General features: G+C 42.1%; 1 protein-coding gene across 1 annotated transcript; it reads left to right on the top strand.

Annotated features, from left to right (window-relative positions):
- The first annotated feature begins 20,876 nt into the window (after positions 1 to 20,876).
- LOC107796384 (uncharacterized) lies at positions 20,877 to 22,874 on the top strand. The gene is made up of 2 exons (XM_016619138.1): positions 20,877 to 21,996; positions 22,078 to 22,874. The coding sequence occupies exons 1-2, from the start codon at positions 20,877 to 20,879 to the stop codon at positions 22,872 to 22,874; spliced, it is 1,917 nt and encodes a 638-aa protein (XP_016474624.1).
- The last annotated feature ends 794 nt before the right edge of the window (positions 22,875 to 23,668 follow it).

The following is a 23,668-nucleotide window of genomic DNA, read 5'->3' as shown; positions in this document are numbered from 1 at the left end:
TTGGGCTCGATGGACGAGTGAGAACTTGATCGAACTCGAAACAAGGTAGACGTTGGGCTTTCTATTCGAGTGAGAATGATTTCTCTAACTCGAAGTAATGGTAGCCCTTAGGATCGATAGATAGTCCCCGAGTGAGAATGGTTGCTCGAACCCGAGTCAGGGTAGCTCTTAGGCTTTATAGTCTAGTGAGGATTTGCTCCAACTCGAAATACGAGTATCCCTTAGGCTTAATGGTCGAGTTAGGACTTGCTCGAACTCGAAATAAATTAGTCCTTGGGCTTTGTAGTCGAGTAAGAATGATTTCTCGAAGTCAAAGTAATGGTAGTCCTTAGGTTTTAAGGTCGAGTGAGGACTTGCTCCAACTCAAAATAAGAGTATCCCTTAGGCTTAATGGTCGAGTGAGGATTTGCTCGAACTCGAAATAAGGTAGCCTTTGGGCTTTGTAGTCGAGTGAGAATGATTTCTCGAACTCGAAGTAATGGTAGCCCTTGGGCTAGATAGATAGTCCCCGAGTGAGAATGGTTGCTCGAACTCGAGTCAGGGTAGCCTTTAGGCTTTATAGTGAAGTGAGAATTTGCACGAACTCAAAATATGATTAGCCCTTAGGCTTAATGGTCGAGTGAGGATTTGCTCGAACACGAAATAAGAGTAGCCCTTAGGCTTAATGGTAGAGTAAGGACTTGCTCGAAGTTGAAATAAGGTATCCCTTGGGATTTGTAGTTGAGTGAGAATGATTTCTCGAACTCGAAGTAATGCTAGCCCTTAGGCTTAATGGTAGAGTGAGGATTTTCTCAAACTTGAAATAAGGTAGCCCATGGGCTTTATAGTCGAGTGAGAATGATTTCTCGAACTCAAAGTAATGGTAGCCCTTGGGCTTAATAGTAGAGTGAGGACTTGCTTGAAGTCGAAATAAGGTATCCCTTGGGATTTGTAGTTGAGTGGGAATGATTTCTCGAACTCGAAGTAATGGTAGCCCTTAGGCTTAATGGTTGAGTGAGGATTTTCTCGAACTCGAAATAAGGTAGCCCTTAGGCATTTTAGTCGAGTGAGAATGATTTATCGAACTCAAAGTAATAGTAGCCCTTGGGCTCGATGGTCGAGTGAGAACTTGCTCGAAATCAAAACAAGGTAGCCATTGGGCTTTGTATTCGTGTGAGAATGATTTCTCTAACTCGAAGTAATGGTAGCCCTTAGGATAGATAGATAGTCCCCGAGTGAGAATGGTTGCTCGAACCCGAGTCAGGGTAGCTCTTAGGCTTTATAGTCGAGTGAGGATTTGCTCGAACTCGAAATAAGGTAGCCCTTGGGATTTATAGTCGAGTGAGAATGATTTCTCGAACTCGATGTAATGGTAAACCTTGGGATAGATAGATAGTCCCCGAGTGAGAATGGTTACTCGAACTCGAGTCAGGGTAGCCCTTAGGCTTTATAGTGAATTGAGGATTTGCTCGAACTCGAAATAAGATTAGCCCTTAGGCTTAATGGTCGAGTGAGGATTTGCTCGAAGTCGAAATAAGGTATCACTTGGGCTTTGTATTCGAGTGATAATGGTTTCTCTAACTCGAAGTAATGGTAGCCCTTAGGCTCGATAGATAGTCCCTGAGTGAGAATGGTTGCTCGAACCTGAGTCAGGGTAGTTCTTATGCTTAATAGTTGAGTCAGGATTTGCTCGAACTCGAAATAAGAGTAGCCCTTAGGCTTAATGGTCGAGTGAGGACTTGCTCGAACTCGAAATAAAGAAGCCTTTGGGCTTTGTAGTCGAGTGAGAATGATTTCTCGAACTCAAAGTAATGGTAGCCCTTAGGCTTAATGGTCGAGTGAGGATTTTCTTGAACTTGAAATAAGGTAGCCCATGGGCTTGGTAGTCGAGTGAGAATGATTTCTCAAACTCAAAGCAATGGTAGCCCTTGGGCTTAATGGTTGAGTGAGGATTTTCTCGAACTCGAAATAAGGTAGCCCTTGGGCATTGTAGTCGAGTGAGAATGATTTATCGAACTCAAAGTAATGGTAGCCCTTGGGCTCGATGGTCGAGTAAAAACTTGCTCGAACTCGAAACAAGGTAGCCGTTGGGCTTTGTATTCGTGTGAGAATGATTTCTCTAACTCGAAGTAATGGTAGCCCTTAGGCTTGATTGATAGTCCCCGAGTGAGAATGGTTGCTCGAACCCGAGTCAGGGTAGCTCTTAGGCTTTATAGTCGATTGACGATTTGCTCGAACTCGAAATATGAGTAGCCCTTAGGCTTAATGGTCGAGCGAGGACTTGCTCGAACTCAAAATAAATTAGTCCTTGGGCATTGTAGTCGAGTGAGAATGATTTCTCGAAGTCGAAGTAATGGTAGTCCTTAGGTTTTAAGGTCGAGTGAGGACTTGCTCGAACTCGAAATAAGAGTATCCCTTAGGTATAATGGTCGAGTGAGGACTTGTTTGAACTCGAAATAATGTAGCCCTTGGGCTTTGTAGTCGAGTGAGAATGATTTCTCGAACTCGAAGTAATGGTAGCCCTTGGGCTAGATAGATACTCCCTGAGTGAGAATGGTTGCTCAAACTCGAGTCTGGGTAGCCCTTACGCTTTATAGTGAAGTGAGGATTTGCTCGAACTCGAAATAAGATAAGCCCTTAGGATTAATGGTCGAGTGGGGATTTGCTCAAACTCTAAATACGAGTAGCCCTTAGTCCTAATGGTAGAGTGAGGACTTGCTCGAAGTCGAAATAATGTATCCCTTGGGATTTGTATTTGAGGGAGAATGATTTCTCGAACTCGAAGTAATGGTAGCCCTTAGGCTTAATGGTTGAGTGAGGATTTTCTCGAACTCAAAATAAGGTAGCCCTTGGGTATTGTAGTCGAATGAGAATGATTTATCGAACTCAAAGTAATGGTAGCCCTTGGGCTCGATGGTCGAGTGAGAACTTGCTCGAACTCGAAACAAGGTAGCCGTTGGGCTTTGTATTCGAGTGAGAATGATTTCTCTAACTCGAAGTAATGGTAGCCCTTAGGCTCCAAAGATAGTCCCCGAGTGAGAATGGTTGCCCGTACCCGAGTCAAGGTAGATCTTAGGCTTTATAGTCGAGTGAAGATTTGCTCGAACTCAAAATACGAGTAGCCCTTAGGCTTAATGGTTGAGTGAGGACTTGCTCGAACTCAAAATAAATTAGTCCTTGGGCATTGTAGTCGAGTGAGAATGATTTCTCGAAGTCGAAGTAATGGTAGTCCTTAGGTTTTAAGGTCGAGTGAGGACTTGCTCGAACTCGAAATAAGAGTATCCCTTAGGTATAATGGTCAAGTGAGGACTTGTTCGAACTCGAAATAATGTAGCCCTTGGGCTTTGTAGTCGAGTGAGAATGATTTCTCGAACTCGAAGTAATGGTAGCCCTTGGGCTAGATAGATACTCCCCGAGTGAGACTGCTTGCTCGAACTCGAGTCTGGGTAGCCCTTAGGCTTTATAATGAAGTGAGGATTTGCTCGAACTCGAAATAAGATAAGCCCTTAGGATTAATGGTCGAGTGGGGATTTGCTCAAACTCGAAATAAGAGTAGCCCTTAGTCTTAATGGTAGAGTGAGGACTTGCTCGAATTCGAAATAATGTATCCCTTGGGATTTGTATTTGAGGGAGAATGATTTCTCGAACTCGAAGTAATGGTAGCCCTTAGGCTTAATGGTTGAGTGAGGATTTTCTCGAACTCAAAATAAGGTAGCCCTTGGGTATTGTAGTCGAATGAGAATGATTTATCGAACTCAAAGTAATGGTAGCCCTTGGGCTCGATGGTCGAGTGAGAACTTGCTCGAACTCGAAACAAGGTAGCCGTTGGGCTTTGTATTCGAGTGAGAATGATTTCTCTAACTCGAAGTAATGGTAGCCCTTAGGCTCCAAAGATAATCCCCGAGTGAGAATGGTTGCCCGTACCCGAGTCAAGGTAGATCTTAGGCTTTATAGTCGAGTGAAGATTTGCTCGAACTCAAAATACGAGTAGCCCTTAGGCTTAATGGTTGAGTGAGGACTTGCTCGAACTCAAAATAAATTAGTCCTTGGGCTTTGTAGTCGAGTGAGAATGATTTCTCGAAGTCGAAGTAATGGTAGTCCTTGAGTTTTAAAGTCGAGTGAGTACTTGCTCGAACTTGAAATAAGAGTATCCCTTAGGCTTAATGGTCGAGTGAGGATTTGCTCGAACTCTAAATAAGGTAGCCTTTGGGCTTTGTAGTCGAGTGAGAATGATTTCTGGAACTCGAAGTAATGGTACCCCTTGGGTTAGATAGATAGTCCCCGAGTGAGAATGGTTGCTCGAACTCGAATCAGGGTAGCCCTTAGGCTTTATAGTGAAATGAGGATTTGCTCGAACTCAAAATAAGATTAGCCCTTAGGCTTAATGGTCGAGTGAGGATTTGCTCGAACGCGAAATAAGAGTAGCCCTTAGGCTTAATGGTAGAGAGAGGACTTGCTCGAAGTCAAAATAAGGTATCCCTTGGGATTTTTAGTTGAGTGAGAATGATTTCTTGAACTCGAAGTAATGGTAGCCCTTAGGCTTAATGGTAGAGTGAGAATTTTCTCGAACTCGAAATAAGGTAGCCCATGGGCTTTGTAGTCGAGTGAGAATGATTTTCTGAACTCAAAGTAATGGTAGCCCTTGGGCTTAATGGTAGAGTGAGGACTTGCTCGAAGTCGAAATACGGTATCCCTTGGGATTTGTAGTTGAGTGAGAATGATTTCTCTAACTCGAAGTAATGGTAGCCCTTAGGCTTGATAGATAGTCCCCGAGTGAGAATGGTTGCTCGAACCTGAGTCAGGGTAGTTCTTATTCTTAATAGTCGAGTGAGGATTTGCTCGAACTCCAAATAAGAGTAACCCTTAGGCTTAATGGTTGAGTGAGGACTTGCTTGAACTCGAAATAAAGTAGCCCTTGGGCTTTGTAGTCGAGTGAGAATGATTTCTCGAACTCCAAGTAATGGTAGCCCTTAGGCTTAATGGTCGAGTGAGGATTTTCTTGAACTTGAAATAAGGTAGCCCATGGGCTTGGTAGTCGAGTGAGAATGATTTCTCAAACTCAAAGCAATGGTAGCCCTTGGGCTTAGTGGTAGAGTGAGGACTTGCTCGAAGTCGAAATAAGGTATCCCTTGGGATATGTAGTTGAGTGAGAATGATTTCTCGAACTCGAAGTAATGGTAACCCTTAGGCTTAATGGTTGAGTGAGGATTTTCTCGAACTCGAAATAAGGTAGCCCTTGGGCATTGTAGTCGAGTGATAATGATTTATCGAACTCAAAGTAATGGTAGCCCTTGGGCTCGATGGTCGAGTTAGAACTTGCTCGAACGCGAAACAAGGTAGCCGTTGGGCTTTGTATTCGAGTGAGAATGATTTCTCTAACTCGAAGTGATGGTAGCCCTTAGGCTCGATTGATAGTCCCCGAGTGAGAATGGATGCTCGAATCGGAGTCAGGGTAGCTCTTAGGATTTATAGTCGATTGACGATTTGCTCGAACTCGAAATACGAGTAGCCCTTAGGCTTAATATTCGAGAGAGGACTTGCTCGAACTCAAAATAAATTAGTCCTTGGGCATTGTAGTCGAGTGAGAATGATTTCTCGAAGACGAAGTAATGGTAGTCCTAAGGTTTTAAGGTCGAGTGAGGACTTGCTCGAACTCGCAATAAGAGTATCCCTTAGGCATAATGGTCGAGTGAGGACTTGTTTGAACTCGAAATAATGTAGCCCTTGGGCTTTGTAGTCGAGTGAGAATGATTTCTCGAACTCGAAGTAATGGTAGCCCTTGGGCTAGATATATACTCCCCGAGTGAGAATGGTTGCTCGAACTCGAGTCTGGGTAGCCCTTAGGCTTTATAGTGAAGTGAGGATTTGCTTGAACTCAAAATAAGATTAGCCTTTAGGCTTAATGGTCGAGTGGGGATTTGCTCAAACTCAAAATAAGAGTAGCCCTTAGTCTTAATGGTAGAGTGAGGACTTGCTCGAAGTCGAAATAATGTATCCCTTGGGATTTGTATTTGAGGGAGAATGATTTCTCGAACTCGAAGTAATGGTAGCCCTTAGGCTTAATGGTTGAGTGAGGATTTTCTCGAACTCAAAATAAGGTAGCCCTTGGGTATTGTAGTCGAATGAGAATGATTTATCGAACTCAAAGTAATGGTAGCCCTTGGGCTCGATGGTCGAGTGAGAACTTGCTCGAACTCGAAACAAGGTAGCCGTTGGGATTTGTATTCGAGTGAGAATGATTTCTCTAACTCGAAGTAATGGTAGCCCTTAGGCTCGAAAGATAGTCCCCGAGTGAGAATGGTTGCCCGAACCCGAGTCAAGGTAGATCTTAGGCTTTATAGTCAAGTGAAGATTTGCTCGAACTCGAAATACGAATAGCCCTTAGGCTTAATGGTTGAGTGAGGACTTGCTCGAACTCAAAATAAATTAGTCCTTGGGCTTTGTAGTCGAGTGAGAATGATTTCTCGAAGTCGAAGTAATGGTAGTCCTTAGGTTTTAAGGTCGAGTGAGTACTTGCTTGAACTTGAAATAAGAGTATCCCTTAGGCTTAATGGTCGAGTGAGGATTTGCTCGAACTCGAAATAAGGTAGCCTTTGGGCTTTGTAGTCGAGTGAGAATGATTTCTCGAACTCGAAGTAATGGTAGCCCTTGGGCTAGATAGATAGTCCCCGAGTGAGAATGGTTGCTCGAACTCGAGTCAGGGTAGCCCTTAGGCTTTATAGTGAAGTGAGGATTTGCTCGAACTCAAAATAAGATTAGCCCTTAGGCTTAATGGTCGAGTGAGGATTTTCTCGAACGCGAAATAAGAGTAGCCCTTAGGCTTAATGGTAGAGTGAGCACTTGCTCAAAGTTGAAATAAGGTATCCCTTGGGATTTGTAGTTGAGTGAGAATGATTTCTCGAACTCGAAGTAATGGTAGCCCTTAGGCTTAATGGTAGAGTGAGAATTTTCTCGAACTCGAAATAAGGTAGCCCATGGGCTTTGTAGTCAAGTGAGAATGATTTTCTGAACTCAAAGTAATGGTAGCCCTTGGGCTTAATGGTAGAGTGAGGACTTGCTCGAAGTCGAAATAAGGTATCCCTTGGGATTTGTAGTTGAGTGAGAATGATTTCTCGAACTCGAAGTAATGGTAGCCCTTAGGCTTAATGGTTGAGTGAGGATTTTCTCGAAATCGAAATAAGGTAGCCCATGTGCTTTGTAGTCGAGTGAGAATGATTTCTCGAACTCAAAGTGATGGTAGCCCTTGGGCTTGATGGTCGAGTGAGAACTTGCTCGAACTCAAAATAAGGTAGCCCTTGGGCTTTGTATTCGAGTGAGAATGATTTCTCTAACTCGAAGTAAAGGTAGCCCTTAGGCTGGATATATAGTCCCCGAGTGAGAATGATTGATCAAACCAGAGTCAGGGTACCTCTTAGGCTTTATAGTCGAGTGAGGATTTGCTCGAACTCGAAATAAGAGTAGCCCTTAGGCTTAATGGTCGAGTGAGGACTTGCTCGAACTCGAAATAAAGTAGCCCTTGGGCATTGTTGTCCAGTGAGAATGATTTCTCGAACTCGAAGTAAGGGTAGCCCTTAGGCTTAATGGTCGAGTGAGGATTTTCTTGAACTCGAAATATGGTAGCCCATGGGCTTGGTAGTCGAGTGGGAATGATTTCTTGAACTCAAAGTAATGGTAGCCCTTGGGCTTAATGGTAGAGTGAGGACTTGCTCGAAGTCGAAATAAGGTATCCCTTGGGATTTGTAGTTGAGTAAGAATGATTTCTCGAACTCGAAGTAATGGTAATCCTTAGGCTTAATGGTTGAGTGAGGATTTTCTCGAACTCGAAATAAGGTAGCCCTTGGGCATTGTTGTCGAGTGAGAATGATTTATCGAATTCAAAGTAATGTCAGCCCTTGGGCTCGATGGTCGAGTGAGAACTTGCTCGAACTCGAAACAAGGTAGCCCTTGGGCTTTGTATTCGAGTAAGAATGATTTCTCTAACTCGAAGTAATGGTAGCCCTTAGGCTCGATAGATAGTCCCCGAGTGAGAATGGTTGCTCGAACCCGAGTCAGGGTAGCTCTTAGGCTTTATAGTCGAGTGAGGATTTTCTCGAACCTGAAATACGAGTAGCCCTTAGGCTTAATGGTCGAGTGAAGACTTGCTCGAACTCGAAATAAATTAGTCCTTGGGCTTTGTAGTCGAGTGAGAATGATTTCTCGAAGTCGAAGTAATGGTAGTCCTTAGGTTTTAAGGTCAAGTGAGGACTTACGCGAACTCGAAATAAGAGTATCCCTTAGGCTTAATGGCCGAGTGAGGATTTGCTCGAACTCGAAATAAGGTAGCCCTTTGGCTTTATAGTGAAGTGAGGATTTGCTTGAACTCGAAATAAGATTAGCCCTTAGGCTTAATGGTCGAGTGAGGATTTGCTCGAACCCGAAATAAGAGTAGCCCTTAGGCTTAATGGTAGAGTGAGGACTTCCACGAAGTTGAAATAAGGTATCCCTTGGGATTTGTAGTTGAGTTAGAATGATTACTCGAACTCGAAGTAATGGTAGCCCGTAAGCTTAATGGTTGAGTGAGGATTTTCTCAAACTCGAAATAAGGTAGCCCTTGGGCATTGTAGTCGAGTGAGAATGATTTATCGAACTCAAAGTAATAATAGCCCTTGGGCTCGATGGTCGAGTTAGAACTAGCTCGAACTCAAAACAAGGTAGCCGTTGGGCTTTGTATTCGAGTGAGAATGATTTCTCTAACTTGAAGTAATGGTAGCCCTTAGGATCGATAGATAGTCCCCGAGTGAGAATGGTTGCTCGAACCCGAGTCAGGGTAGCTTTTAGGCTTTATAGTCGAGTGAGGATTTTCTCGAACTCAAAATATGAGCTCCCTTAGGCTTAATGGTCGAGTGAGGACTTGCTCGAACTCGAAATAAATTAGTCCTTGGACTTTGTAGTCGAGTGAGAATGATTTCTTGAAGTCGAAGTAATGGTAGTCCTTAGGTTTTAAGGTCGAGTGAGGACTTGCTCGAAATCGAAATAAGAGTATCCCTTAGGCTTAATGGTCGAGTGAGGATTTGCTTGAACTCGAAATAAGGTAGCCCTTTGGCTTTCTTGTCGAGTGAGAATGATTTCTCGAACTCGAAGTAATGGTAGCCCTTGGGCTAGATAGATAGTCCCCGAGTGAGAATGGTTGCTCGAACTCGGGTCAGGGCAGCCCTTAGGCTTTATAGTGAAGTGAAGATTTGCTCGAACTCGAAATAAGATTAGCCCTTAGGCTTAATGGTCGAGTGAGGATTTTCTCGAACCAGAAATAAGAGTAGCCCTAAGGCTTAATGGTAGAGTGAGGACTTGCTCGAAGTTGAAATAAGGTATCCCTTAGGATTTGTAGTTGAGTGAGAATGATTTCTCGAACTCGAAGTAATGGTAGCCCGTAGGCTTAATGGTTGAGTGAGGATTTTCTCGAACTCAAAATAAGTTAGCCCTTGGGCAGTGTAGTCTAATGAGAATGATTTATCGAACTCAAAGTAATGGTGGCCATTAGGCTCGATGGTCGAGTGAGAACTTGCTCGAACCCGAAATAAGGTAGCCGTTGGGCTTTGTATTCGAGTGAGAATGATTTCTCTAACTCGAAGTAATGATAGCCCTTAGGCTCGATAGATAGTCCCCGAGTGAGAATGGTTGCTCGAACCCGTGTCAGGGTAGCTCTTAGGCCTTTTAATCGGGTGAGGATTTGCTCGAACTCAAAATACGAGTAGCCCTTAGGCTTAATGGTCGAGTGAGGACTTGCTTGAACTCGAAATAAATTAGTCCTTGGGCTTTGTAGTCGAGTGAGAATGATTTCTCGAAGTCGAAGTAATGGTAGTCCTTAGGTTTTAAGGTCGAGTGAGGACTTGCTCGAACTCGAAATAAATTAGCCCTTTGGCTTTCTTGTCGAGTGAGAATGATTTCTCGAACTCGATGTAATGATAGCCCTTGGGCTAGATAGATAGTCCCCGAGTGAGAATGGTTGCTCGAACTCGAGTCAGGGTAGCCCTTAGGCTTTATAGTAAAGTGAGATTAGCCCTTAGGCTTAATGGTCGAGTGAGGATTTGCTCGAACGCGAAATAAGAGTAGCCCTTAGGCTTAATGGTAGAGTGAGGACTTGCTCAAAGTTTAAATAAGGTATCCCTTAGGATTAGTAGTTGAGTGAGAATGATTTCTCGAACTCGAAGTAATGGCAGCCCTTGGACTTAATGGTGGAGCGAGGATTTGCTCGAACTCGAAATACGATTAGCCCTTAGGCTTACTGGTCGAGTGAGGATTTGCTCGAATTCAAAATAAGAGTAACCCTTAGGCTTAATGGTAGAGTGAAGACTTGCTCGATGTTGAAATAAGGTAAACCTTGGGATTTGTAGTTGAGTGAGAATGATTTCTCGAACTCGAAGTTATGGTAGCCCTGAGGCTTAATGGTTGAGTGAGGATTTTCTCGAACTCGAAATAAGGTAGCCCTTGGGCATTGTAGTCGAGCGAGAATTATTTATTGAACTGAAAGTAATGGTAGCCCTTGGGCTCGATGGTCGAGTGCGAACTTGCTCGAACTTAAAACAAGGTAACCCTTGGGCTTTGTATTCTAGTGAGAATGATTTCTCTAACTCGAAGTAATGGTAGCCCTTAGGCTCGATAGATAGTCTCCGAGTGAGAATGGTTGCTCGAACCCGAGTCAGGGTAGCTCTTAGGCTTTATAGTCGAGTGAGGATTTGCTCGAACTCGAAATACGAGTAGCCCTTAGGCTAAATGGTCGAGGGAGGACTTGCTCGAACTCAAAATAAATTAGCCCTTGGGCTTTGTAGTCGAGTGAGAATGATTTCTCGAAGTAGAAATAATGGTAGCCCTTAGGTTTTAAGGTCGAGTGAGGACTAGCTCGAACTCGAAATAAGAGTATCCCTTAGGCATAATGGTCGAGTGAGGATTTGCTCGAACTCGAAATAAGGTAGCCCTTGGGATTTGTACTCGAGTGAGAATGATTTCTCGAACTCGATGTAATGGTAGCCCTTGGGCTAGATATATAGTCCACGAGTGAGAATGGTTGCTCGAACTCGAGTCAGGGTAGCCCTTAGTCTTTATAGTGAAGTGAGGATTTGCTCGAACTCGAAATAAGATTAGCCCTTAGGCTTAATGGTCGAGTGAGGATTTGCTCGAACTCGAAATAAGAGTAGCCCTTAGTCTTAATGGTAGAGTGAGGACTTGCTCGAAGTCGAAATAAGGTATCCCTTGGGATTTGTAGTTGAGTGAGAATGATTTCTTGAACTCGAAGTAATGGTATCCCTTAGGCTTAATGGTTGAGTGTGGATTTTCTCGAACTCGAAATAAGGTAGCCCTTGGGAATTGTAGTCGAATGAGAATGATTTATCGAACTCAAAGTAATGGTAGCCCTTGGGCTCGATCGTCGAGTGAGAACTTGCTCGAACTCGAAACATGGTAGCCGTTGGGCTTTGTATTCGAGTGAGAATGATTTCTCTAACTTAAACTAATGGTAGCCCTTAAGCTCGATAGATAGTCCCCGAGTGAGAATGGTTGCTCGAACCCGAATCAGGATAGCTCTTAGTCTTTATAGTCGAGTGAGGATTTGCTTGAACTTGAAATACGAGTAGCCCTTAGGCTTAATGGTCGAATGAGGACTTGTTCGAACTCGAAATAAATTAGTCCTTGGGATTTGTAGTCGAGTGAGAATGAATTCTCGAAGTTGAAGTAATGGTAGTCCTTAGGTTTTAAGGTGGAGTGAGGACTTGCTCGAACTCGATATAAGATTAGTCCTTGGGCTTTGTAGTCGAGTGAGAATGATTTCTCGAAGTCGAAGTAATGGTAGTCCTTAGGTTTTAAGGTCAAGTGAGGACTTACGCGAACTCGAAATAAGAGTATCCCTTAGGCTTAATGGCCGAGTGAGGATTTGCTCGAACTCGAAATAAGGTAGCCCTTTGGCTTTATAGTGAAGTGAGGATTTGCTTGAACTCGAAATAAGATTAGCCCTTAGGCTTAATGGTCGAGTGAGGATTTGCTCGAACCCGAAATAAGAGTAGCCCTTAGGCTTAATAGTAGAGTGAGGACTTGCTCGAAGTCGAAATAAGGTATCCATTAGGATTTGTAGTTGAGTGAGAATGATTTCTAGAACTCGAAGTAATGGTAGCCCTTAGGCTTAATGGTCGAGTGAGGACTTTCTCAAACTCGAAATAAGGTAGCCCATGGGCTTTGTAGCCGAGTGAGAATGATTTCACGAACTCAAAGTAATGGTAGCCCTTGGGCTCGATGGTCGAGTGAGAACTTGCTCGAACTAGAAATAAGGTAGCCCCTGGCTTTGTATTCGAGTGAGAATGATTTTTCTAACTCGAAGTAATGCTAGCCCTTAGGCTCGATTGATAGTCCCCGAGTAAGAATGGTTGCTCGAACCCGAGTCAGTGTTGCTCTTATGCTTAATAGTCGAGTGAGGATTTGCTCGAACTCGAAATAAGAGTAGCCCTTAGGCTTAATGGTCTAGTGAGGACTTGCTCGAACTCGAAATAAAGTAGGCTTTGTAGTCGAGTGAGAATGATTTCTGGAACTCGAAGTAATGGTAGCCCTTGGGCTCGATAGATAGTCCCCGAGTGAGAATGGTTGCTTGAACTTGAGTCAGGGTAGCCTTTAGGCTTTATAGTGAAGTGAGGATTTGCTCGAACGCGAAATAAGATTAGCCCTTAGGCTAAATGGTCGAGTGAGGATTTGCTCGAAATCGAAATAAGAGTAGCCCTTAGGCTTAATGGTAGAGTATGGACTTGCTCGAAGTCGAAATAAGGTATCCCTTGGGATTTGTAGTTGAGTCAGAATGATTTCTAGAACTCAAAGTAATGGTATCCCTTAGGCTTAATGGTCGAGTGAGGATTTTCTCGAACTCAAAATAAGGTAGCCCATGAGCTTTGTAGTCCAGTGAGAATGATTTCTCGAACTCAAAGTAATGGTAGCCCTTGGGCTCGATGGTCGAGTGAGAACTTGCTCGAACTCAAAATAAGGTAGCCCTTGGGCTTTTTATTCGAGGGAGAATGATTTCTCTAACTCGAAGTAATGGTAGCTCTTAGGCTGGATAGATAGTCCCCGAGTGAGAATGGTTGATCGAACCAGAGTCAGGGTACCTCTTAGGCTTTATAGTCGAGTGAGGACTTGCTCGAACTCAAAATAAAGTAGTCCTTGGGCTTTTAGTCGAGTGAGAATGATTTCTCGAAGTCGAAGTAATGGTAGTCCTTAGGTTTTAAGGTCGAGTGACGACTTGCTTGAACTCAAAATAAGAGTATCCCTTAGGCTTAATGGTCGAGTGAGGATTTGCTCAAACTCGAAATAAGGTAGCCCTTGAACTTTTTAGTTGAGTGAGAATGATTTCTCAAATTTGAAGTAATGGTAGCCCTTGAGCTCGATGGTCGAGTGAGCACTTCTTCAAACTTGAAATAAGGTATCCCTTGCGCTTTGTAGTCGAGTGAGAATAATTTCTCGAACTCGGTGTAATGGTAGCCCTTGGGCTCGATAGATAGTCCCCGAGTGAGAATGGTTGCTCGAACTCGAGTCAAAATAGCTCTTAGGCTTTATAGTCGAGTGAGGATTTGCTCGAACTCGAAATAAGAGTAGCCCTTAGGCTTAATGGTCGAGTGAGGACTTGCTCGAACTCGAAATAAAGTAACCCTTGGGCTTCGTAGTCGAGTGAGAATGATTTCTCGAAGTCGAAGTAATAGTAGTGCTTAGGTTTTAAGGTCGAGTAAGGACTTGCTTGAACTCGAAATAAGAGTAGCCCTTAGGCTTAATAGTTGAGTGAGGATTTGCTCAAACTCGAAATAAGGTAGCCCTTGGGCTTTTTTGTTGAGTGAGAATGATTTCTCGAATTCAATGTAATGGTAGCCCTTGAGCTCGATGGTCGAGTGAGGACTTGTTCAAACTCGAAATAAGGTAGCCCTTGGGCTTTGTAGTCGAGTGAGAATAATTTCTCGAACTCAATGTAATGGTAGCCCTTGGGCTCGATAGATAGTCCCCGAGTGAGAATGGTTACTCGAACTTGAGTTAGGGTAGACCTTAGGCTTTATAGTGAAGTGAGGATTTGCTCGAACGCGAAATAAGATTAGCCCTTAGGCTAAATGGTCGAGTGAGGATTTGCTCGAACTCGAAATAAGAGTAGCCCTTAGGCTTAATGGTAGAGTATGGACTTGCTCGAAGTCGAAATAAGGTATCCCTTGGGATTTGTAGTTGAGTAAGAATGATTTCTCATACTCAAAGTAATGGTAGCCCTTAGGCTTAATGGTCGAGTGAGGATTTTCTCGAACTCGAAATAAGGTAGCCCATGAGTTTTGTAGTTGAGTGAGAATGATTTCTCGAACTCAAAGTAATGGTAGCCTTTGGGATCGATGGTCGAGTGAGAACTTGCTCGAACTCAAAATAAGGTAGCCCTTGGGCTTTGTATTCGAGTGAGAATGATTTCTCTAACTCGAAGTAATGGTAGCCCTTAGGCTAGATAAATAGTCCCCGAGTGAGAATGGTTGATCGAACCGGAGTCAGGGTACCTCTTAGGATTTATAGTCGAGTGAGGATTTGCTCGAACTCGAAATAAGAGTAGCCCTTAGGCTTAATGGTCGAGTGAGGACTTCCTCAAACTCGAAATAAAGTAGCCCTTGGGCTTTGTAGTCGAGTGAGAATGATTTCTCGAAGTCGAAGAAATGGTGGTCCTTAGGTTTTAAGGTCGAGTGAGGACTTGCTTGAACTCGAAATAAGAGTAGCCCTTAGGCTTAATGGTCGAGTGAGGATTTGCTCAAACTCGAAATAAGGTAGCCCTTGGGCTATTTAGTTGAGTGAGAATGATTTCTCGAATTCGAAGTAATGGTAGCCCTTGAGCTCGATGGTCGAGTGAGGACTTGTTCAAACTCGAAATAAGGTAGCCCTTGGGCTTTGTAGTCGAGTGAGAATAATTTCTCAAACTCAATTTAATGGTAGCCCTTGGGCTCGATAGATAGTCCCCGAGTGAGAATGGTTGCTCGAACTCGAGTCAGGGTAGCCCTTAGGCTTTATAGTCGAGTGAGGATTTGCTCGAACTCGAAATAAGAGTAGCCCTTAGGTTTAATGGTTGAGTGAGGACTTGCTCGAACTAGAAATAAGGTAGCCCTTGGGATTTTTTGTCGAGTGAGAATGATTTCTCTAACCCGTTGTAATGGTATCCCTTGGGGTTAATGGTCGAGTGAGGATTTGCTCGAACTCGAAATAAGGTAGCCCTTGGGCTTTGTAGACGAGTGAGAATGATTTCTCGAACTCAAAGTAATGGTAGCACTTGGGCACGATGGTCGAGTGAGGACTTGCTCAAACTCAAAATAAGGTAGCCCTTGGGCTTTGTAGTCGAGTGAGAATGATTTCTCTAACTCGAAGTAATGGTAGCCCTTGGGCTCGATAGATAGTCATCGAGTGAGAATAGTTGTTCAAACTCGAGTCAGGATAGCCCTTAGGCTTTATAGTCGAGTGAGGATTTGCTTGAACTCAAAATAAGAGTAAGCCTTACGCTTAATGGTCGAGTGAGGATTTGCTCTAAATAAGAGTAGCCCTTAGGATTAATGGTCTGGTGAGGTCTTGCTCGAACTCGAAATAAGGTAGCCCTTAGGTTTTGTAGTCGAGTGAGAATGATTTCTCGAACTCGAAGTAATGGTAGCCCTCGGGCTCTAAGGTCGAGTGAGGACTTGCTCGAACTCGAAATAAGAGTAGCCCTTAGGCTTAATGATCGAGTGAGGACTTGCTCAAACTCGAAATAAGGTAGCCCTTGGGCTTTATAGTCGAGTGTGAATCATTTATCGAACTCAAAGTAATGGTAGCCCTTGGGCTCGATGATCGAGTGAGGACTTGTTCGAACTCGAAATAAGGTAGCCCTTGGGCTTTGTAGTCGAGTGAGAATGATCTCTTGAACTCGAAATAATGGTAGCCCTTAGCCTTAATAGTTGAGTGAGGATTTGCTCGAACTCGAAATAAGGTAGCTCTTGGGCTTTGTAGTCGATTGAGAATGATTTCTCTAACCCGAAGTATTGGTAGCCCTTGGGGTTAATGGTCGAGTGAGGATTTGCTCGAACTCGAAATAAGGTAGCCCTTGGGCTATGTAGACGAGTGAGAATGATTTCTCGAACTCAAAGTAATGGTAGCCCTTGGGCACGATGGTCGAGTGAGGACTTTGTCGAACTCAAAATAAGGTAGCCCTTGGGCTTTGTAGTCGAGCGAGAATGATTTCTCGAACTCGAAGTAATGGTAGCCCTTGGGCTCAATAGATAATCCCCGAGTGAGAATGATTGTTTGAACTAGAGTCAGGATAGCCCTTAGGCTTTATCGTCGAGTAAGGATTTGCTTGAACTCAAAATAAGAGTAGGCCATAGGATTAATGGTCGAGTGATGATTTTCTCGATATAAGAGTAGCCCTTAGGCTTAATGGTCTGGTGAGGTCTTGCTCGAACTCGAAATAAGGTAGCCCTTAGGCTTTGTAGTCGAGTGAGAATGATTTCTCGAACTCGAAGTAATGGTAGCCCTCGGGCTTTAAGGTCTAGTGAGGACTTGCTCGAACTCGAAATAAGAGTAGCCCTTAGGCTTAATGGTCGAGTGAGGACTTGCTCGAACTCGAAATAAGGCTGCCCTTGGGCTTTGTAGTCGAGTGAGAATCATTTATCGAACTCAAAGTAATGGTAGCCCTTAGGCTTAATAGTTGAGTGAGGATTTGCTCGAACTCAAAATAAGGTAGCCCTTGGGCTTTGTAGTCGATTGAGAATGATTTCTCAAACTCGAAGTAGTGGTAGCCCTTGGGCTCAATGGTCGAGCGAGGACTTTCTCGAACTCCAAATAAGGTAGCCCTTGGGCTTTGTAGTCGAGTGAGAATGATTTCTCGAACTCGAAGTAATAGTAGCCCTCGGGCTTTATGGTCGAGTGAGGACATGCTCGAACTCGAAATAAGAGTAGACCTTAGGCTTAAGAGTCGAGTGAGGACTTGCTCGAACTCAAAATAGGTAGCCCTTGGGCTTTGTAATCGAGTGAGAATGATTTCTCGAACTCGAAGTAATGGTAGCCCTTGGGCTTGATATATCCATAGAAATCGGATGCGATAAATTATTGGAGGGACCTCTTTTTATTCTTGTATGAAATAATCTTACCTGCGTACATGTTTTATGCTTAAGGCTTGAGCAATCTACGCGGACCTGGTTCATTTGACCGTTCGCCCCATACAATAATCTTGTTTTCTCGAGGACCTTTTATTGTAAATCTTTTTGTAGCCTTCCAGCTGATATCCGAGGGTGACAGCCCCTAGTATTCGAGGTTGATCAGATAGAGAAGCCTCAGATACTGATGACACAACATTTAACACTGAATCGCTGTTCTAAGTTACCTACAATTGTTAGTTTTGAAGCATCAAAAAAAGAAACGAACGGGTGCCGTACCTCAGTAGTAGTATCGCTTTTATGTGAGTTACGTTCCAATTATTAGGCCCGATAGTCTTGGTGCTTCTCTAGGCCTGACGGGCCTGTCGAAGTCGTTTTTGGTCATGACCCCTGATTATTTCGACCTTGATCATTTCTTTTTTTTGTTTCTCACATGGTTCCGACCGGGTCCGCTGCTCCTCCGATCTTTATTATATGACCGATATCAATCCCTGCTTGACCCTGGACCACGATCGGTGTCTCTCTTGGTTCTTTCTAGGTTCCAGGCTAGATAAATAGACTCCGAAGGGACTCCGAACTGACCATCTTTGACTCTGATTTTCGATTGATACCGATTGTGCACATCGGCCCATGTAGTGGCAGGGTATTCTATTAAGTTTTGCTTCAATTATCGTGAAGCCATCGAGCTTCGTTCATTCAGTCCTTGAGTGAAAGCTTGAACAACCCAAGCATCTATGACTGGTGGTAGATCCATTTGTTCCATTTGGAAACATGATACGAACTCTCTTAGCATCTCTTTATCTTTTTGCCTTACCTTGAAAAGGTCTGACTTCCTGGTCTCGACTTTTATGGCTCCGGCATGTGCCTTTATGAAAGAATCTGCAAGCATAGCAAAAGAATTGATAGAGTTAGGCGGTAAACTATGATACCATATCATTGCCCCCTTTGACAGGGTTTCCCCGAACTTCTTCAATAATACGGATTCGGTCTCGTCGTCTTCTAGATCGTTCCCTTTAATGGCACATGTGTGACATATTCGTTGGGGTCGGTCGTCCCATTATATTTAGGAATTTCGGGCATGCAGAACTTCTTGGGAATCGATTTGGGATCCGCGCTCGGGGGAAAGGCTTTTGTATAAATTATTTTTGGAATCCAAGCCCTTCAATACTGGTGGTGTCCCCGGGATATGATCAACCTTGGAGTTATAAATTTCTACTTTTTTGTCGTTTGCTTCAATCCTCTTTTCTCCTGACTTAATTCGTTTTGTCAGTTCCTCGAGCATCCTAATAATTTCTGGATTAGTCCCTGATTCTTGTTCATTTGATCTTACTACAACTGGCCCCGTTTTGTGGGTGACTTCTCGGAGTGGACCGGGCTCGGCTCTGCTCGGTGCCTGGGTTTGGCTCTGCAACTGAGTTATTGCTACCTGTTGAGCTTGTAACATTTTGAAACTCATACGCAGGCTGATGCCGTCTTCTCCAACATTTTTGGTATTTCGAACTGTAGATCGAGTTCCCCCATGAATGTTGTTTTCGTGGTTGGAACATTGGTTCGCCTTGATGGACACATGTGAATTAACGTCAATTGGATCCGCAGCCCGAGTTCCAACGGGATCGACGAGTGGCCTTTCATCCTTGGTCGTCAGGTTGTTGTTCTCATCTTGAAGGCCAACTTTGTTGTTGATATGTAGGGCCATTAATTGAGAGTTCGTCGTTTTTAATGAATACAAATCCAATTTAAGTAAAGAATGTGTGATAAATGAACAATATGAATCAATATCCAAAGCCCAAAAAAGGATAATATTTTCTTATTTGTGTGTAAATCTCAATAATCCCTGAATGTCAGAGTGTATGAATGTCTGAATGGATCCCTTTCACAAATGATAGCCACTCTTAATATAGTGGATGAATTCTACTTTTGGGTATAATTAAAAATACATAGTGGGGATCCCATGATAGATTAGTTAATTAGTTTTTCCTTGATTTCCACCGAGATTCTCTTCCCTAGTGCGGCTACAATGGCTCTTTGTCTCTTGGCTCGATTTCGATCTTGGTTGGTCTCGATATTGGTCGGTCTCTGGGTCTCGAGCTTGATATTGGCTCGAGCTCGATCGATCTCTGGGACTTGAGCTCGATTTTGACTCGAACTCGATATTGATTCGAGCTCGATATTAATCGGTCTCTAGGTCTCAATATCGATATTAACTCGAGCTCGGTATTGATCGATCCCTGGATCTTGAACTCGATAGCCCAACTTCACATCACAGCTCGATATTATAATGACGACACTCGGTCCATCATGCTCTAATCTTGACTAATTACACGAAAGGCAAACTCGGTTTTGACCGTATACACTGTTAAAGTTCTATTTCAAAATTATTTTTTGAAATCCTTTTCTGTAGTTCCTTGAAAGAAGGGGTGGGGGTTGACGTTGTTGCCTTGTTAAGACCTTTGAGAAAGCATTTCTTTTTTTCTCATTCTTCTACTTTAGTTTTACAACCTGGTTGCCAAAACAAGGAACATGCAAATTTTAAAATTACTAAAAACAAAAATAACTATATTACAAATTAAGAAATATAATACTTTTTTTTATTACTTGATTTAAGGTAGATGCATGTAGGGGCGGATCTATGTACAAGGTTCGGGGTGGTACGTCATCCGCAAGTTTCGACAAAACCCTTATGTATATATGTAAATATGTATAAGAAATAGGATATATATTTAAAGTGCCACCCGTAGAACAAAAGTGGAAAAGGTGCCAGTGGCAAATGTATACCTTTTCGTTCAGCAGGGCAAGAGTTCGAATCCAGGCGGGAGCAAATAATTTTTTGGCTTACATTCAGTTGCAATTTAAGGAAATTAAGTACACTACACATCACACCCTTCTATATTTTATAGTAAATGTTTTACTTTTCTGTTTGTTTATTTAAGTATAAACAAATAAGATAAAATAATAATAAAAGTACTCTTTATAGAATATTCTCTTATAATTAAAGGTAAAACAAAGCCCCAATTCCCCAAGTCCACTTTCCTCTTTCCCTTTCTCCAATTCTCGCTGCTTCAGCCTTCATTCACGCCACTGCTTCTGCTTCTCTGTTAGACTGTTACTGTAAGCATTTATTTTGCTTTACCTTTGCGGATGCTTCACACCTTCATTACTCACTAATCATTGCACTACGCCCACCATTGTAAAGTTTCCTCAATCCTCACCTCCTCATGATTATTTCTTAACCCTAAGTGGCTATTTTTTCCCCATCAAATATATGTTCTTGCTATATTTTTGTTTTGTATTTAGTTGGATATTAGTGTTCTTGCTAAACTTTATTGTCACTATTTTGGTTTTTTTGTTATGTATTTCTTTGGTTGTGTTTGAAAATCAAACGCCTCTTAAATGGCTTCACTATAGAATTTAAAATAACTAAACTTATTGATGGTATGACCTGGTAGAAATTGTTCTATATTTCTCACTGGAATGAACTTCTATTTTATAGGAATTGATTGAGATGGATAAATTTGTCACGAGGTTGGACCATTCTCAACCAAGTCCTAGTTGTCAATCCTTGATCCAAGCGAATGCCAATCATTCCTATCTTATAAATGAACTCGATTTGGGGTCACTTAAAGGCGATCCAGGAGAAAGAATACCTACCTATTGTTGACTATAACCCTAGAATACGAGATGCAGTAAAGAAATATTACATTCAACAAGGTCCTTGTCAACCTTCCAAGCATCAATTTTCCAAAACTCAAAATAGGAGGAAGAATGCATCAATTTGTTCCAAGTTGGTTCAATGGTCAATTTTCTAAATGGTTGGAGTATAGTGTGAAGAAAGATGTGGCATTTTTCTTATGTTGTTATTTGTTCAAAAATGAATTTATTCATGGAAGTGCGGGTGAATTTTATACAAAAAATGGTTTTAGGTCTTGGAATAAGAGTCTTGAAAGATTGCGTTTACATGTTGGTGATGTTAATAGTGTCTATGATAAATGTTTCAAGAAGATGCTAGATTTATCAAATCATCATCAATCAATTCAAGTTGTTTTTGATAAGCACTCCGAGAAGTTGAAAAGTGAGTATCGAATGCGTTTAGAAGCATCAATTGATGTGGCAAGACTTCTATTGTTGTATGGATTGCCTTTTAGGGGCCATAACGAAAGTGAATCTTCAACAAATCAAGGCCTCTTTCTAGGATTCTTACGATGGCATGGGGACAAGCATCCGGATGTGGGAAAAGTAATATTAGTAAATACTCCACAAAATGGTACTTTGACTTGCCCTATGATCCAAAAGGATATTATCAATGCTTCTGCCAAAGAAACATTAAAGGCTATAATTGGAGACTTGAATGGAGATTATTTTGGTATATTAGTTGATAAGTCCAAAGATATCTCACACAAAGAACAAATGGATCTTGTTTTGCGTTATGTTGATAAAAATGGTGAAGTGGTAGAGCGATTTGTTGGTCTTGTCCATGTTAGTGATACATTGGCATGCTCATTGAAGAAAGCAATCTACTCTTTTCTTTCGGGCCACTTACTAAGTCCGTCTCAAATACGTGGACAAGGTTATGATGGAGCTAGTAACATGAGGGGAGAGATAAGTGGTCTAAAGACTTTGATTATGAAAGACAGCTCGTCGGCATATTACATTCATTGCTTTGCTCATCAATTGCAATTAACACTTGTAGCTATGTCTAAAAAGCATTTGGATGTCAAAGACTTCTTTTGTCATGTTACTAATGTGTTGAATGTCATTGGAGTATCTTTTAAGCATAGAGATTTGCTTCGCCATCTTCAAGCTGAAAAACTGGAGCAATTACTTGAGTCCGGTGAAATTCATACCGGGCGAGGACTAAATCAAGAACGCGGGCTTCAAAGACCAGGTGATACTCATTAGGGATCACATTTCAAAACATTAGATAACTTTATTGTTATTTTCTCATCTATTATTCGTGTGCTTGAAGTGATTGAACATGAAGGTTCTACCTTAAATGAGAGAAATCAAGCAAAATATATTTTGAGTGAGATAATAACATTCAAATTTGTTTTTATGCTTCAATTGATGTTGAAAGTTTTGGCAATGTCAAATGAGTTGAACAAGATCCTACAAAAGAGAGATCAAGATATTGTTAATGCCATGGAGTTTCTTAACATTACAAAGAAAAGATTACAAGATATGAGGGAAACTAGATGTGAATCTTTTCTAGATGATGTTTCCTTATTTTGTCATATGCATGATATTATGATTCCCAAGATGGATGAATCCTATTTTCCTGGAAAGTCGAAGCGTAAGTCTTCTGGTATTTGTTATTCATACCACTTGCGTGTTGATATCTTTTATGCTGTAATTGATGTGCAACTTCAAGAGCTTAATGACCGTTTTGATGTAGTGAGTAGCGATTTGCTTCTTAGGATGGCTAGTTTGAATCCAGCCAATTCTTTTGCAAATTTTGATAAAGGTAGAATAATGACTTTAGCAAAATGTTACCCAAATAAGTTTGATGAAGTACACATTCGAGACTTGAGTTATCAACTAGATACTTTCATAATTCATATGCGAGTTGGCAATCCCAAGTTCTCCAACTTGCAAGGAATTAGTGATTTGGCAAAAGTATTGGTTGAGACAAATCTTGTGGAGACTTATTCGTATGTTTATTTACTAGTAAAGTTAACGCTGATTTTACCTGTTGCTACCGCAACTGTGGAGAGAGCATTCTCATCCATGAAGCAGATAAAGAATGAAGAGGAACAACATGGGTGATTAATGTGTGGCTATAATTCCAAAGTTTCGTACATTATGTGCCTTGCATTTTACATGATTTAATGATAAATTACACTTTATTTGCGCATAATGGAGTCTATTTTATGTGTTGGTGAATTGGAGATAAAGGTAGAGCAAAAGGGATACTTAAACGTTGAAAGTGTGCTCGAGAACAGTGAAAAGGAGAGACCTGGCGAGGCCAGCCAAAGGCCAGCTTAACCAGGCTTTAGCCTGGCGAGGCCAGCCAAAGTCCAGCTTAACCAGGCTTTAGCCTGGTGAGGCCAGCTAAAAGCCAGGCTAAACCAGGCGTTAGGCTGGCGACTCCATGCCTGTGGGCCAGGTCCAATCCGAGTTTTGAAGACTTAATTCGATTCTGAGTTTGACTAGAACTTGGCATACACGTTTAGATCTTTTCCTACACATATAAATAGACCTAAGAATACCACTTTTGAAGAGAGACCGAGATTAGACAGACCGAGATTGGACAGAGAGACCGACATTAGATCGGGGATTCGACCTAAGGAGGAAAGAACACATTAGGAGCAAGGTGGTGAATTCTTCTACGAGTTTTCACTTCCTTCTTCCTATTTTCATTATTGGTTATGAATTCTAATATTGTAGTTATGCATACTATTATGAATATCTAATTTGTTATCAAGGATTTTGATGGAACCTATTGGAGTATGATTTTCTTGTTATGTTAAAATACATTTGCCGTAGTATTTTCTCTATTTGTTCAACTATATTATTCTTGTGATTGATTGAAGGGCTCTCAATTAGCTGTGCCTATTTAG

Source organism: Nicotiana tabacum, chromosome 22 (genome assembly GCF_000715075.1).
Source record: "Nicotiana tabacum cultivar K326 chromosome 22, ASM71507v2, whole genome shotgun sequence".
In the NCBI taxonomy this organism is placed as follows: domain Eukaryota; kingdom Viridiplantae; phylum Streptophyta; class Magnoliopsida; order Solanales; family Solanaceae; genus Nicotiana; species Nicotiana tabacum.
The sequence above is the reverse complement of the archived record's forward strand: the minus strand, read 5'-3'. Positions and strand labels throughout refer to the sequence as shown.